Source organism: Heptranchias perlo, chromosome 11 (genome assembly GCF_035084215.1).
Source record: "Heptranchias perlo isolate sHepPer1 chromosome 11, sHepPer1.hap1, whole genome shotgun sequence".
Lineage (NCBI taxonomy): Eukaryota > Metazoa > Chordata > Chondrichthyes > Hexanchiformes > Hexanchidae > Heptranchias > Heptranchias perlo.
This window is the reverse complement of record NC_090335.1, coordinates 81,105,280-81,122,070: the sequence shown is the minus strand read 5'-3', so window position 1 is coordinate 81,122,070 and position 16,791 is coordinate 81,105,280. Positions and strand designations below refer to the sequence as shown.

Genomic DNA, 16,791 nt, shown 5'->3' with positions numbered 1-16,791 from the left:
TGCTACCTATCACCAGCAGGTATACCCTGCTACCTATCACCAGCAGGTATACTCTATCCTGCCACTGCAGGTACACACTATGTCAGCCACAGCTGGTACACCCTATCCTACCACTAGCTAGTATACACTATACCTGCCACCAGTTAATATACCCAATGCCAGCCATCAGATAATATACCTGTTACCTGCCAACAATCTCTGTATATATTATAATGTATAAAAGAGGCTGTTGGCAGTTATTGTGTGTACCAGCTGGTATAATACAGGGTATACCACCTGGTGTCAGATACTGTGTGTACCAGCTGGTGCTGGGGTATACCTTTCCGAACCAAGAAGGAGAATATCTGGACTATGTTTTAGCTGCCACAAGCTTGGCCTGCATGGGCTCACCATTGCTTCTTGATTGACCTCATCTTCTATCCTATTCTTTTCCACCTTGCTCATGCTCTTCACTCTGGGTCTGGAGCCCTCCCTCAGCCTTCTCAATCAGAAACACTTCCATCTCTCTCCATAGAGATCTCAAACTCACTCTCTGTGAGGGAGAATTTAGATGTAAATAGCTCTCTCCATCACGTAAGAACATAAGAAATAGGAGCAGGAGTAGGCCAATCGGCCCTTCGAGCCTGCTCCGCCATTTAATAAGATCATGGCTGATCTGATCCTAACCACAGTTCTCCATCACGCGTAACACTCTGGTGTTCAATTCCAGTGGTGGCAAAAACCCACAGCACCTTACAGAAGCTTTCATGGAGGAACCTACAACTGGTCTCAGCTCCCTTGAGCTAAAAGTTCCTGCCACTGGTCCTCGTCCAATGTGATGTCTATGATTATATCCATGAGAATGATTCCTAGCTTAAAGAACTTTAGTTACTCAGGTAGGCTAAAGGAGCTGGGTCTATTAACTCTAGAGACTTAGAGGCGGCCAGATAGAGGTCTATGTACCTTTTGGGGATGTAGTCAATACTGAGGAAGACTGCGACAAATTACAAGGAGGCATTAATGGACTTGCAGAATGGCCGTGTAATTGACAAATTAATTTCAATGTAGAAAAGTGAGATGTTGCATTTTGGCTGGAAGAATAAGGAGGCCACATACTGCTTGGAAAATAAGAGTCTGAATGGGGTAGAGGGGCAAAGGGATCGAGGGGTCCAGATACACAAATCACTAAAAGTAATGATGCAGGTTAATAAGGCCATAAAAAAAGCAAACCAAGCACGAGAGGGATAGCATTGAAAAGCAGAGAAGTTATGTTAAAGTTGTATCGAACCTTGGTTAGACCACACTTGGAGTTCCTGTCTAGTTTTAGTCTCCACATTGTAAAAAGGATATAGAGATACTGGAGAAGGTGCAAACATTTTTTGACAAGGATGATACCAGAACTGAGAGGGTACAACTCTATGTTGAAGTCAAGATTCATTGCACCATCTCCTACCCTAACTCATTCCTTCCCTCCATCTCAACGCTGTGGAAATCCTCACCTCCCTCAGTCTCCTTTTCCACTTTCATTCGACAAGCTTTGAAAAGCCACACTTGGTGTCATCTCGTCACTTCTTGATTGACCTCATCTTCTCTTCTAACACCTGTGTCTGACACTACAGGTGTTGAGAACATAGGAACTGTAGTAGCCAATTCAGCCCCTCGAGTCTGTTCCGCCATTCAATTAGATCATGGCTGATCTGTATCTTAACTCCATTTACACTCCTTGGTTCCGTAACCCTTAATCCCCTCACCCAACAAAAATCTATGCATCTCAGTTTTGAAAACTCCAATTGACCTCCAGCCTCAACAGCTTTTTGGGGGAGAGAGTTCCAGATTCCCACTCCCCTTTGTGTGAAGAAGTGCTTCCTGACATCACCCCTGAACGGCCTGGCTCTAATTTTAAGGTTATTCCCCCTTGTTCTGGACTCCCCCCACCAGAGGAAATAGTTTCTCTCTATCTACCCTATCAAATCCTTTAATCATCTTAAACACCTCAATTAGATCACCCCTTAATCTTCTATACTCGAGGGAATACAAGCCGAGTCTCTGCAACCTGTCCTCATAATTTAACCCTTTTTGCCCCGGTATCATTCTGGTGAATCTGCGCTGCACCCCCTCCAAGGCCAATATATCCTTCCTGAGGTGCGGTGCCCAGAACTGAACACAGAACTCCAGATGTGGTCGAAATCGAGTGTTATATAACTGGAACACAACCTCCACCCCTTTGTATTCTGGTCCTCTTGTGATTAAGGCCAACATTCCATTAGCCTTTTTAATAATTCTTTGTACTTAGAATCATAGAATGGTTACTGAACAGAAAGAGGCCATTCAGTCCATCGAGCCCGTGCCGGCTCTTTGTAAGAGCAATCCGGTTGGTCCCATTCCCCCGCTCTTTCCCCGTAGCTCAGCAAATCTTTTCCCTGCAAATATTTATCCAATTCCTTTTTGAAAGCCGCGATTGAATCTGCTTCCACCGCCCTTTCAGGCAGCGCATTCCAGATCATAACAACTCACTCGCTGTGTAAAAAAGTTTTTCCTCATGTCGCCTTTGGTTCTTTTGCCAATCACCTTAAATCTGTGCCCTCTGGTTCTTGACCCTTCCGCCAATGGGAACAGTTTCTCTTTATTTACTTTATCTAAACCCTTCATGATTTTGAACACCTCTATCAAATCTCCTCTCAACCTTCTCCAGTCTATCCACGTAACTGAAGTCCCTCATCCCTGGAATCATTCTAGTAAATATTTTCTGTACCCTCTCTAAGGCCTTCACATCCTTCCTAAAGTGTTGGAACTGGACACAATACTCCAGTTGTGGCTGAACCAGTGTTTTATAAAGGTTCAACATAACTTCCTTGCTTTTGTACTCTATGCCTCTATTTATAAAGCCCAGGATCCCCTATGCTTTTTTAACCGCTTTCTCAACCTGCCCTGCCACCATCAATGATTTGTGCACATACACCCCCAGGTCTCTCTGTTCCTGCTCCCCCTTTAGAATTGTACCATTTAGTTTATATTGCCTCTCCTCATTCTTCCTGCCAAAATGTATCACTTCATACTACTCTGTGTTAAATTTCATCTGCCACGTGTCCATCCATGCCACCAGCCTGTCTATGGCCTCCTGAAGTGTATCACTATCCTCCTCACCGTTTACTACAATTCCAAGTTTTTTGTCTTCTGCAAACTTTGAAATTATACCCTCTATTCCCAAGTCCAAGTCATTAATATATATCAAAAAACGCAGTGGTCCTAATACCGACCCCTGGGGAACACCACTGTACACCTCCCTCCAGTCCAAAAAACAACCGTTCACCACTACTCTCTGTTTCCTGTCACTTAGCCAATTTCGTATCCATGCTGCTACTGCCCCTTTTATTCCATGGGCTTCAATTTTGCTGACAAGCCTATTATGCGACACTTTATCAAACGCCTTTTGAAAGTCCATATACACCACATCAACCGCATTGCCCCTATCGGCCCTCTCTGTTACCTCATCAAAAAACTCTATCAAGTTAGTTAAACACGATTTGCCTTGAACAAATCCGTGCTGGCTTTCCCTAATCAATCCACACTTGTCCAAGTGACTGTTAATTCTGTCCCGGATTATCGTTTCTAAAAGTTTCCCCACCACTGAGGTTAAACTGACTGGCCTGTAGTTGCTGGGTTTATCCTTACACCCTTTTTTGAACAAGGGTGGAACATTTGCAATTCTCCAGTCCTCTGGCACCACCCCCGTATCTACGGATGTTTGGAAGATTATGGCCAGTACCTCCGCAATTTCCACCCTTACTTCCCTCAGCAACCCAGGATGCATCCCATCCGGACCGGGTGACTTATCTACTTTAATACAGCTTGCCTTGCTCGAGCAGGAGTTAAAGTTTTCAATTGGGGAAAGGCCAATTTTACTAAACTGAGAAGTGATTTAGCAGAAGTAAACTGGAAACAGCTACTTGAAGGTAAATCAATGTCAGAGCAGTGGGAGACATTCAAAGGGACAGATTCAAGGGGTTCAGAGTAAACATGTTCCCACAAAGGAAAAGGGAGGGTCTGCCAAATCTGGAGCCCCCAGGATGTCAAGAAGCATTCAGGGTAAGATAAGGCAAAAAAAGAAAGCCTATGATTTAGGTGAGAGGGGCATAGATTTAAGGTGAGAGGGAAGAGATACAAAAGGGTCCAGAGGGGCAATTTTTTCACTCAAAGGGTGGTGAGTGTCTGGAACGAGCTGCCAGAGGCAGTAGTAGAGGCGGGTACAATTTTGTCTTTTAAAAAGCATTTGGACAGTTACATGGGTAAGATGGGTAAAGAGGGATATGGGCCAAGTGCAGGCAATTGGGACTAGCTTAGTGGTATAAACTGGGCGACATGGACATGTTGGGCCGAAGGGCCTGTTTCCATGTTGTAAACTTCTATGATTCTATGATAGACACCGGGAACTCAATACTACGGAAAGCTTGGAGGAGTAAACAAAGTGCAGGGGTGAAGTTAAAAAGGAAATTAGGAAAGCAGAGAGAGGGCATGAAAAAATATTAGCAGGTAAAATCAAAGAAAACCCAAAGATGTTTTATAAATAAATCATGAGCAAGGGGATAACTAAGGAAAGAGTCGGGCCTATTAGAGACCAAAAAGATAAACTATGTGTGGAGGTGGAAGATGTGGGTGTGGTTCTTAATGAATACTTTGCATCTGTCCTCACAAAGGAGGGGGATGATACAGGGATTGTAGTTAAGGAGGAGGAGTGTGAAATATTGGATGGGATAAACATAGTGAGAGAGGAAGTATTAAGGGGATTAGCATCTTTGAAAGTGGATAAATCACCAGGCCCGGATGAAATGTATCCCAGGCTGTTAAAAGAAGCAAGGGAGGAAATAGCGGAGGCTCTGACCATCATTTTCAGATCCTCCCTGGATACAGGCGTTGTGCTGGAGGATTGGAGGACTGCTAACATTGTACCGTTGTTTAAAAAGGGAGAGAGGGATAGACCGAGTAATTACAGGCCAGTCAGTCTAACCTCGGTGATGGGCAAATTATTGGAATCAATTCTGAGGGACAGGATAAACCGTCACTCAGAAAGGCACGGAGTAATCGAGGGCAGTCAGTATGGATTGGTTAAGGGAAGGTTGTGCCTGACTAACTTGTTCGAATTTTTTAAGGAGGTGACAAGGAGGATCGATGAGTGTAGCGTAACTGATGTAGTCTACATGGATTTTAGCGAGGCTTTTGACAAGGTCCCACATGGCAGACTGGTCAAAAAAATAAAGGCCCATGGGATCCAAGGGAATGTGGCAAATTGGATCCAAAATTGGCTCAATGGCAGGAAGCAAAGGGTAATGGTCGATGGGTGTTTTTGCGACTAGAAGGCTGTTTCCAGTGGGGTGCCGCAGGGCTCGGTACTCGGTCCCTTGCTTTTTGTGGTATACATTAACGATTTGGACTTAAACGTAGGGGGCATGATTAAGAAATTTGCGGATGACACAAAGATAGGCTGTGTGGTTGATAATGAGGAGGAAAGCTGTAGACTGCAGGAAGATATCAATGGACTGGTCAGATGGGCAGAAAAGTGGCAAATGGAGTTCAATCCGGAGAAGTGTGAGGTAATGCATTTGGGAGAGCAAACAAGGCAAGGGAATACACAATAAATGGGAGGATACTGAGTGGTGTAGAGGAAGTGAGGGACCTTGGAGTGCATGTCCACAGATCCCTGAAGGTAGCAGAACAGGTAGATAAGGTGGTTAAGAAGGCATACGGGATACTTTCCTTTATTAGCCGAGGCATGGAATATGAAAGCAGGGATGTTATGCTGGAACTGTATAAAACACTAGTTAGGCCAAAGCTTGAGTACTGCGCACAGTTCTGGTCACCACATTACAGGAGGGATGTAATTGCACTAGAGAGGGTGCAGAGGAGATTTACGAGGATGTTGCCAGGACTGGAGAATTTTAGCTATGAGGAAAGATTAGATAGGCTGGGGTTGTTTTCCTTGGAACAGAGGAGACTGAGGGGAGATTTGATTGAGGTGTACAAAGTTCAGAGGGGCCCAGATAGAGTGGATAGGGAGGACCTATTTCCCTTAGTGGAGGGGTCAATAACCAGGGGGCATAGATTTAAAGTGATTGGTAGAAGGATTAGAGCGGAAATGAGGAAAAACTTTTCACCCAGAGGGTGGTGGGGGTCTGGAACTCACTGCCTGAGAGGGTGGGAGAGGCAGAAACCCTCAACTCATTAAAAAAAATACCTGGATGTGCACCTGAAGAGCCGTAACCTACAGGGCTACGGACCAAATGCGGGAAAGTGGGATTAGGCTGGGTGGCTCGTTTCTCAGCCAGCATGGACACGATGGGCTGAATGGCCTCCTTCTGTGCCATAAATTTTCTATGATTCTATGTTTCTACCACCTCTTTATCAATTTTTAGCCCATTCAGTATCTCAGCTACCTCCTTTTTAACTGTGACTTTGGCAGCATCTTCTTCCTTGGTAAAGACAGATACAAAGTACTCATTTAGTACCTCGGCCATCCCCTCTGCCTCCATGAGTGGATCTCCTTTATTGTCCCTAATTGGCCCCATCCCTCCTCTTACTACCCGTTTGCTCTTTATCTGCCTATAGAAGACTTTTGGATTCCCCTTTATGTTGGCTGCCACTCTATTCTCAAACTCTCTCTTAGCCCCTCTTATTTACTTTTTCACTTCTCCTCTGAGCTTTCTATATTCAGCCTGGTTCTCACTTGGATTATCAACCTGACATCTGTCATACGCCCCTTTTCTCTGCTTCATCTTACTCTCTATCTCTTTCATCATCCAGGGAGCTCTGGCTTTGGTTGCCCTCCCTTTCCCCCTCGTGGGAATATATCTAGACTGTACCTGTCCACTGTCTTTTAGTGATTTCTGTACACAGACCCCTAAATCTCTCTGATCCTCCACAGTTCCTAGTTTCTCACCATTTTGAAAGTACTCTGATTTATCTTTCTCGGGTCCGAAGTGGATGACCTCACACTTTCCCACATTGAACTCCATCTGCCCCAGTTTTGCCCACTCACTCAATCTCTCAATGTCCCTTTGCAGCTTTCTGCTCCCATCTACACTATTTGCTGTGCCTCCTAACTTGGTGGGCCTACATTTCAGTTGGTCAATTTGAAGAACAAACAAGAAATCATAAGATTGTTATTAAGTACAACAACACAATGCCCCAAACTCCAAAAAAAATGATCACTCAAGTCTTGTGGAATCAAGTATCTTGATTCTTCTCATTGCAAAAACAAGAGGGACCCTCTCCAAAACCCTGGAACACAGACTGCCAGTAATCAATCTGATCTTTTATTGGTCCTTTCCACAGAATCCCATTAAGAGCACTTTACAGCAAAGAATAAGGATTGAAACCTGAACCGATGTTTATTGTTCATTAGGACGTTAAGCGCAGTTGCTGCAATTAAACACCCCCTCACCCTCTCCACCTCCCATAAACTGCAACTCTTCTTAATGCACAAGGACAAATCCATCAAGAGTCACAGAGTTTGAGTCGCTGAGCAGAGGAACAGAGAGTCCTCACTTTTACAGTAAAAGGTCGGGATTTATGATCACTTTTTCCAGCTGGCGAGGACGCAAAGGTCACAGTGAAGGAGGTCGGGTCGTATTTCAAATGGATCCTGCAAAAAAACGGATTGATTCATCACTTGATCGAATAGCATAGAATCCTTTCTCCCGACTCGGCGGTAACCGGCGCGGAACCTTCTCCGTTGGGAGGGCGCGGTATTTCCGGGCGAGGCTTCCTGCCGGGAGCATGACGTCGCCCTCCTACCACGTACCTCCTCCACCCCACCTTGCCCCCCCATTTTACCCTCTTCAAATCCCTCCACGGCCTCGCCCCTCCCTATCTCTGTAACCTCCTCCAGCCCTACAACCCTCCGAGATCTCTGCGCTCCTCCAATTCTGGCCTCTTGCGCATCCCCGATTTTAATCGCTCCCCCATTGGCGGCCGTGCCTTCAGCTGCCTCGGCCCTAAGATCCAGAATTCCCTCCCTAAACCTCTCCCCCTCTCTCTCCTCCTTTAAGAAGCTCCTTAAAAACCTACCTCTTTGACCAAGCTTTTGGTCACCTGTCCTAATATCTCCTTATGTGGCTCGGGGTCAAATTATGTTTGATAATCGCTCCTGTGAAGCACCTTGGGACGTTTTACTACGTTAAAGGTGCAAAATAAATACAAGTTGTTGCATTTGAGAGGGTCGAGGTCGTGAAGGGATTGGAACAGAAGGATGAGAATTTTAAAATCGAGGCGTTCCTGGACCGGGAGCCAATGTAGGTCAATGAGCACAGGGGGTGATGGGTGAACGGGACTTGGTGCGAGTTAGGATACGGGCAGCAGGGTTTTGGATGAGCTGAAGTTTACAGAGGGTGGAAGATGGGAGGCCGGGCAGGAGCAGGATTGGAATAGTCAAGACGAGAGGTAACAAAAGCCATGAGTATGGCTGTAAGCAGCAGATGGGCTGAGGTAATCTTCAAAGCCCTGTAGTCATGAAGCGATGTTTAATTATTTCTGGGGAGCTGTTTCCAGGAAATGGCCGTAGCTATCAATTCTGTGTCTGTCGCAGCCTGTGGTGGGGGTTGGAGTTGGGTAGGGGGTTAGGGTGGGTGGGAGTGGGGAGAGGGGTAGGGTGGGAGGGGGAGGGGTGGGGAGATGGGGAGATGGGGGGGGGTGTATCTCTGTTTAAGAGAAATGACCGGTGAGATTAATGGCTTTCTTCCATTTATGCCGTCTAACCCCGTGCAGCTCCGAGTGCCCCTCCACAGTCTGTCACTGTGCTGACCGTTGGGAACCACAACAGCACCAGTATCAGCGTGTCCTGGGATCCTCCCCCTGCTCAGCACCAGAACGGCATCATCCAGGAATACAAGGTAGGCCAGGCCCGATGGAACAGAGCAGCGCTAGAGGTGGGACGCAGGCCTCTCCCCGAACACAACCGAGAGCCCTCGGAGGCTTGGCCTGGTGGTGCATTGTAATTGCAATGTTCTTACTGCATTCAGTTTTCCCTCTGTCCCACCCACCCCCCCCCCCCCCCCCCCCCCCGTTTCTCTCCTGAAGGCTGGGTTGTAGATCCACGGATGCCAGCAACTCCCAATACCTAGACACCCCCAACACCCAACCCCCTCAACACCCATCTCGCACGCAGGAGACGAGGGAATGAGGGATAGCAGGCTATCCAACTGTGGAGGGCGTCACAGCCACCCCAGGTGCCACCTGTCCGATGTCCCCAATTCACAGCACAGATCACTGGGGGTGATTAGAGGGGAAACAGGCTCTTTCCCTCACTAAGGAGGCACTGAGTCAATTGTCACAACCCCATTGCCTGTTCCAACTGACATCAGCCAAGTGAGCACAGATTGGGGGTCAAGCTTGTTGCAAACTCTTGAGGAGCATCTGTCTGTAATGTAGTGTGATTGTTCACAGTGTAATGTACAGTGTGTAGGTGTGACTGTTCACAGTGTAATGTACAGTGTGTCGGTGTGACTGTTCACAGTGTAATGTACAGTGTGTCGGTGTGACTGTTCACAGTGTAATGTACAGTGTGTCGGTGTGATTGTTCACAGTGTAATGTACAGTGTGTAGGTGTGACTGTTCACAGTGTAATGTACAGTGTGTCGGTGTGACTGTTCACAGTGTAATGTACAGTGTGTCGGTGTGATTGTTCACAGTGTAATGTACAGTGTGTCAGTGTGACTGTTCACAGTGTAATGTACAGTGTGTCAGTGTGATTGTTCACAGTGTAATGTACAGTGTGTAGGTGTGATTGTTCACAGTGTAATGTACAGTGTGTCGGTGTGATTGTTCACAGTGTAATGTACAGTGTGTCGGTGTGACTGTTCACAGTGTGATGTACAGTGTGTCGGTGTGATTGTTCACAGTGTAATGTACAGTGTGTCGGTGTGATTGTTCACAGTGTAATGTACAGTGTGTCGGTGTGATTGTTCACAGTGTAATGTACAGTGTGTCGGTGTGACTGTTCACAGTGTGATGTACAGTGTGTCGGTGTGATTGTTCACAGTGTAATGTACAGTGTGTCGGTGTGATTGTTCACAGTGTAATGTACAGTGTGTCGGTGTGATTGTTCACAGTGTAATGTACAGTGTGTAGGTGTGATTGTTCACACTGTGCTGGGTTGTGAAAGTGAGAGAACGATTGTCTGCATCAGTCCCATGTTGTTGGATTTATCATGTGTCGTTCTCTGAGAGAGCCATGATCGATCTGACCATTAATCAGCAGCAGACCCCGAGATCCATGTAATGGCTAATTAACCAAATCCTCAGCCTTTTCTGCCGCTAGTTGCTGAACAATCAGAATTTGTTTGCGCTGGTTGTTTATCATTTTATTGTTTTCATCTAAGTGAGGGACGTTAATGCTGGGATACAGGACACTCTCCTATACAGACACCAACAAGTATCAGCATCAATAACACCCAGGGAAGGTATAGCACGGGTTAGATACAGAGTAAAACTCCCTCTACACTGTCCCATCAAACACTCCCAGGGCAGGTACAGCACGGGTTAGATACAGAGTAAAGCTCTCTCTACACTGTCCCATCAAACACTCCCAGGGCAGGTACAGCACGGGTTAGATACAGAGTAAAGCTCCCTCTACACTGTCCCATCAAACACTCCCAGGGCAGGTACAGCACGGGTTAGATACAGAGTAAAGCTCCCTCTACTACCCCATCAGTGTGCCTGAATTCCAATCTCCACAATTTAGAATAAAATGTTTTCCTTCCTCATCCTTTTGCATCTCTGAATTACATTAACAAATTGTGACAAATTGGAAGAGCTTTTTGATTGCATGGAGCAGATTGAGTTTGCGCAGGTATGGGCTGCCTTCGCAGTCAGAGGACACACAGGTGAAAGCCCAGCGTCTATCCCACTGTGCCCATTATTTGTTTTTAATTAAAGAATAAATTGGGGATTAACGAGGATTGTGAAAAGACCATCGGTGCAACCTCAGTGTTCACTAGTTGGGCAGAAATTGGGCTTCAGTACACCCATTTTCCAGGCGGTAAACAGGAGGTAATGAGGACCGATTTTGGGGTGGCAGGATCCCGTGCCTAACCTGGACCTTGGTTACGGGTGCCGCCATATTGGTACAGGCGCATTTGCTCATATTAAATTGGGGGCCATTGGGCGTCCCGGGATGTTGTCTAAAACAGGCCTTACATGTGTAAGTGAGGTGGCCCCACCCCTGCTTTAAGTCCCCACACCGTAATTGGTTGGCGATCAGTGGCCCCCAATTTAATATGAGGACATTATTAAAGCAAAAACAATCAGTAATCTTTCGTGTGGAGACAATCCGAGCAGGAGAGCTCTCTCTCCCACCCATCCCCCAACTCCACAAGTTTCTGAGTCGACAGTCTCCTCGTCCCATCTTCCATTTAATAATCTCTCCACAAGAATAACTCCTCGGGACGCTACGCTACCCATAGCAACAGTGAAATATGTATGTGTGAAGGCTTCCTCTCATGGGGGGTTTTTCAGGGAATTCTAAACCGGAAGTGATGGGCAGGAAAAGACCAACTGGTCCATCAAGCCTGCCCCACACCGTGATGGCCAGAGCATCCTGACTAAACACCCCCAAACCGGGTAAGGACGGCAGGTTTCCTTCCCTATAGGAAGGACGTTAGTGAACCAGTTGGGTTTTTACAACAATCCGACAGCTTCATGGTCACTTTTATTGTTCCCTGATTTTTATTTCCAGATTTTTTTTTGAACCGAATTCAAATTCTCAAACAGTCATGATGGGATTTGAACTCACAGTTCAAATTGGATTACTAGTCCAGGCCTTCTGGATTACTAGTCTCCTAACATACCCACTAGACTACAGTACTCTTCTAGATTACTAGTCAATTAATTTAACCATTACACTACTGTACCCCTCTGGATTACTAGTCCATTAATATAACCACCACACTACTGTACCCCTCTGGATTACTAGTCCATTAATATAACCACCACACTACTGTACCCCTCTGGATTACTAGTCCATTAGTATATCCACCACACTACTGTACCCCTCTGGATTACTAGTCCATTAGTATAACCACCACACTACTGTACCCCTCCAGATTACTAGTCCAGTAATGCGTTGGTTGAGATTCGATGAGTGCAATAGTCTTTTCTTATCCTTCTTTCATATGATGTTGCAACTGGAGAAACTCTTTCCCTTCATTTCCCTTGTAACCTCCTGCTCTTTCTTTCCCCTCCTGTGCCCACGGACAGATTTGGTGCCTTGGCAACGAGACCCGGTTTCACATCAACAAAACAGTGGATGCCGCCATTCGCTCTGTGGTGATAGGTGGCCTGCTCCCCGGCGTCCAGTACCGAGTCGAGGTGGCCGCCAGTACCAGCGCTGGGGTCGGAGTGAAGAGCGAGCCTCAGCCCATCGTCATCGGTGAGTTCCGTTCCGACTTGCCACTTCTCCCCGAGGCAGAGTGAGTGTCAGCTGCGGTACACGTCATACGCGTCTCGATGTCCACTCCGTAAGCTCGAGCTCATCCAAAATTCTGCTGCCCATATCCCAAATCACACCAAGTCCCGTTCACCCGTCGTAGAATGATAGAATGATAGAAAGGTTACAGCACAGAAGGAGGCCATTTGGCCCATCGGGTCTGCACCGGCTCTATGCAAGAGCAATCCAGCTAGTCCCACTCCCCCGCCCTATCCCTGTAGCCCTGCAAATCTTTTCCTTTCAAGTACTTATCCAGTTCCCTTTTGAAGGCCATGATTGAATCTGCCTCCACCACCCCCTCGGGCAGTGCATTCCAGATCCGAACCACTCACTACGTGAAAAAGATTTTCCTCATGTCACCTTTTGCCAATTTTGCCAATCACCTTAAATCTATGCCCTCTGATTCTTCACCCTTCTGCCAATGGGAACAATTTCTCTCTATCTATTCTGTCTAGACCCTTGTGCTCGCTGACCTACATTGGCTCCCGGTCCAGCAACGCCTCGATTTTAAAATTCTCACCCTTGCTTTCAAATCCCTCCATGGCCTCGCTCCCTCCCTATCTCTGTAACCTCCTCCAGCCCTACAACCCTCCGAGATCTCTGCGCTCCTCCAATTCTGGCTCCTTGCGCATCCCCGATTTTAATGGCGGCCGTGCCTTCAGTTGCCTCGCAGGCAGTGGGCGTGGGTGGCCCCTCCCCTCATCATTTGGATTGTCGAATCTCATAACACCCTCCTGCTGTATAGGAATAGAATAAAGATGGCTGCGGCCATGGAACGAGTGTTCACGTCGCGGCCTGTCAAACTGATAATGAACCTGCGAATCCTCCCACTACTTCATACTACGCTCCAAGGGAAAATCTGAAAACAAAAGCAACCCATTTTATCCCTCCAAAATTTTATTTCCCAGACTCATGGAGTTAAAGGTCATGTCACTCTCCTTGTTGTGACAAAGCAACTTCATCACTATGTTGATGAACAGCCATGTTTTTTATTTACCGTACTCACATGTCACAGGAACACACATGTATAAGGGTCATCTCCAAACAGTTTTTTTTTCCAATTCTCTACCAAAATGGTTGGTAAACGAAAGGGATCTCCTTTCCGCAGGGAACCGCGGAGATGAAATCTTCATGACGGGCCCCGGAAGCAACAACAGTATCACGGAGCAGATCACGGACGTGGTGAAGCAGCCAGCCTTTATCGCGGGGATCGGGGGTGCCTGCTGGGTCATCCTGATGGGCTTCAGCATCTGGCTGTACTGGCGGAGGAAGAAGAGGAAGGGTCTCAGCAACTATGCAGGTGAGGAGCAACCGTTGGGCAATATCAGTCGCCGTCTGGTTACAAACCTGGCGGTTTGGTTTCGGGAGGAGCGCGGAGGAATGGTTGAGGAGCGTAAACCATTGAGGAACGCGTGTTAGGAACACGGCTGTGCGCACGTGGGCAAGTGAGCCTGGTGGTAATTTTCACCTTCACCGCCTGGTCGCAGTGCAGTGCCCGCTTGTTACAGAACCCGTGCCAATTTTCACGGGATGAAAAGTGGCTGGGCTCTACAAAGGGTCGGGTGATCAACACCATCGGGTTACCGCCCAAGAGGTGAAGGTGGAAATGAGTCCCTCCGTCTCTCATTCGCGAGTAAGCGAGATGACCCATCTCGTGTCTCGAGAAGACCCATCTCGTGTCTCGAGAAGACCCATCTCGTGTATGGAGATGACCCATCTCGTGTATGGAGATGACCCATCTCGTGTATGGAGATGACCCATCTCATATCTCTGCTTGCACGAACTAGCTGGGTTGCAAATGTGTGATTCACCTGCCTTGTGTAAGAACTTGTTGCTTTTTTGAAAGTAGCCCCCCCACCCCCATCTGGCTTTGCACAATGCCAACAATGTCATTCTTAACCTTTAAAGAGGTCCAGGAATAGGAGAAGGCACTTCCAGACTGTGCCAGCAGAAGAAACATCTCTACCATCTTTCCAAGTTGGTGGGTACTGCAATAATCCACTTACACAGCAGGTTAGAAGATGTAACTGGTATATTCAGTTCTTATTGTCCCTATTGTTGCTGTTGTAAAGTTTGATCGCTGGTCTGTCGTGAGTTAACTCATCACAGCTGGAGCAAGTATTGAAACTCTGGGCTAAGGAGGGGTGGAGGGGGGATCAAATTCAGCTAACGTTCCTGCTCCTGATCACTCTCCGTGCTGGAGCGGGCTGCCACAGGTGAAGAGTGGCCGCCTGCTGAAGGGGAGGGGGCTGTCATAGTCTATGGAACTGTGGCCCACCGAGAGTCAGTGCCCTCAGTTGAGGAGATGGAGGAACAGGTTGAAAAGTTGGCAGAAGAAAATAGAAGGGGATAATTTCAAATTGTGCTGTTAGGGTGAGTCATGCCTTTTGTCCCTCATGGTGGGTGGTTAATTCCTGTTGTCTCTCTGTGTTGGGGTGTTCAATGCCTGTTGTATCTCTGTGTTGGGATGTTCGATGTCTGTTGTCTCTCTGTGTTGGGGTGCTCGATACCTGTTGTCTCTCTGTGTTGGGGTGCTCGATACCTGTTGTCTCTCTGTGTTGGGGTGTTCGATGCCTGTTGTCTCTCTGTGTTGGGGTATTTGATGCCTGTTGTTTCTCTGTATTTGGGTGTTCGATGTCTGTTGTTTCTCTGTGCTGGGATGTTCGATGCCTGTTGTCTCTCTGTGTTGGGTGTTTGATGCCTGTTGTTTCTCTGAATTTGGATGTTCGATATCTGTTGTCTCTCCGTGCTGGGTGTTCGACGTCTGTTGTTTCTCTGTGCTGGGGCGTTCCATGTGTATTGCCTCTCTGTGTTGAGGTGTTCGATGTCTGTTGTCTCTCTGTGTTGAGGTGTTCGATGTCTGTTGTCTCTCTGTGTTGGGGTGTTTGATGTCTGTTGTCTCTCTGTGTTGGGGTGTTCGATGTCTGTTGTCTCTCTGTGTTGGGGTGTTCGATGCCTGTTGTCTCTCTGTGTTGGGATGTTCGATGTCTGTTGTCTGTGTTGGGATGTTCGATGCCTGTTGTCTCTCTGTGTTGGGATGTTCGATGTCTGTTGTCTCTCTGTGTTGGGATGTTCGATGCCTGTTGTCTCTCTGTGTTGGGGTGTTCGATGTCTGTTGTCGCTCTGTGTTGGTGTGTTTGATGCCTGTTGTCTCTCTGTGTTGGGTTGTTCGATGTCTGTTGTTTCTCTGTGTTGGGGTGTTTGATGTCTGTTGTCTCTCTGTGTTGGTGTGTTTGATGCCTGTTGTCTCTCTGTGTTGGGGTGTTCGATGTCTGTTGTTTCTCTGTGTTGGGGTGTTCGATGTCTGTTGTCTCTCTGTGTTGGGGTGTTTGATGTCTGTTGTCTCTCTGTGTTGGTGTGTTTGATGCCTGTTGTCTCTCTGTGTTGGGGTGTTCGATGCCTGTTGGAGTGATGACAGGATAGAGAGCCACATTTCCAAGTTTGCCGATGACACACAGATAGGCAGCATTGTAAGCAGTGTAGGTAGAAACATAAAATTACAGAGAGCTATTAATAGATTGATGCAAATCGTGTTTAACTAACATGATAGAGTTTTTTGATGATGTAACAGAGAGGATAGATGAGGGCAATGTGGTTGATGTGGTGTATATGGACTTTCAAAAGGCGTTTGATAAATAGGCTTGTCAGTAAAATTGAAACCCATGGATTAAAAGGGGCAGTGGCTGCATGGGTACAGAATTGGCTAAGTGACAGGAAACAGAGAGTAGTGGTGAACGGTTGTTTTTCGGACTGGAGGGAGGTGTACAGTGGTGTTCCCCAGGGGTTGGTGCTGGGACCACTGCTTTTCTTGATATAGATTAATGACCTGGACTTTGGTGTACAGGGCACAATTTCAAAATTTGCAGATAATACAAACTTGGAAGTGTAGTGAACAGTGAGAAGGATAGTGATAGACTTGAGGAGGATATAGACAGGCTGGTGGAACGGGCGGACACGTGGCAGATGAAATCTAACGCAGAGAAATATGAAGTGATACATTTTGGCAGGAAGAACGAGGAGAGACAATCTAAACTAAATGGTACAATTCTAAAGTGGGTGCAGGAACAGAGAGATCTGGGGGTATATGTGCACAAATCATTGAAGATGGCAGGACAGGTTGAGAAAGAGGTTAAAAAAGCATACGGGATCCTTGGCTTTATAAATAGAGGCATAGAGGGGGTTTTGATGAACCTTTATAAAACACTGGTTAGGCCTCAGCTGGAGTATTGTGTCCAGTTCTGGGCACCGCACTTTAGGAAAGATGTGAAGGCCTTAGAGAGGGTGCAGAAGAGATTTACCAGAATGGTTCCAGGGATGAGGGACTTCAGTTACGTGGAT

At 46.9% G+C, this 16,791-nt stretch overlaps 1 protein-coding gene across 1 annotated transcript in view; it reads left to right on the top strand.

The window, feature by feature from the left end:
• robo2 (roundabout, axon guidance receptor, homolog 2 (Drosophila)) overlaps positions 1-16,791 on the top strand; it is a 627,335-nt gene that overhangs the window by 513,978 nt on the left and 96,566 nt on the right. Inside the window, exons 16-18 of the mRNA XM_067993421.1 lie at positions 8,737-8,861; positions 12,225-12,396; positions 13,562-13,753. Coding sequence (XP_067849522.1) covers positions 8,737-8,861; positions 12,225-12,396; positions 13,562-13,753 — 489 coding nt within the window. The remainder of the gene's footprint in view (positions 1-8,736; positions 8,862-12,224; positions 12,397-13,561; positions 13,754-16,791) is intronic.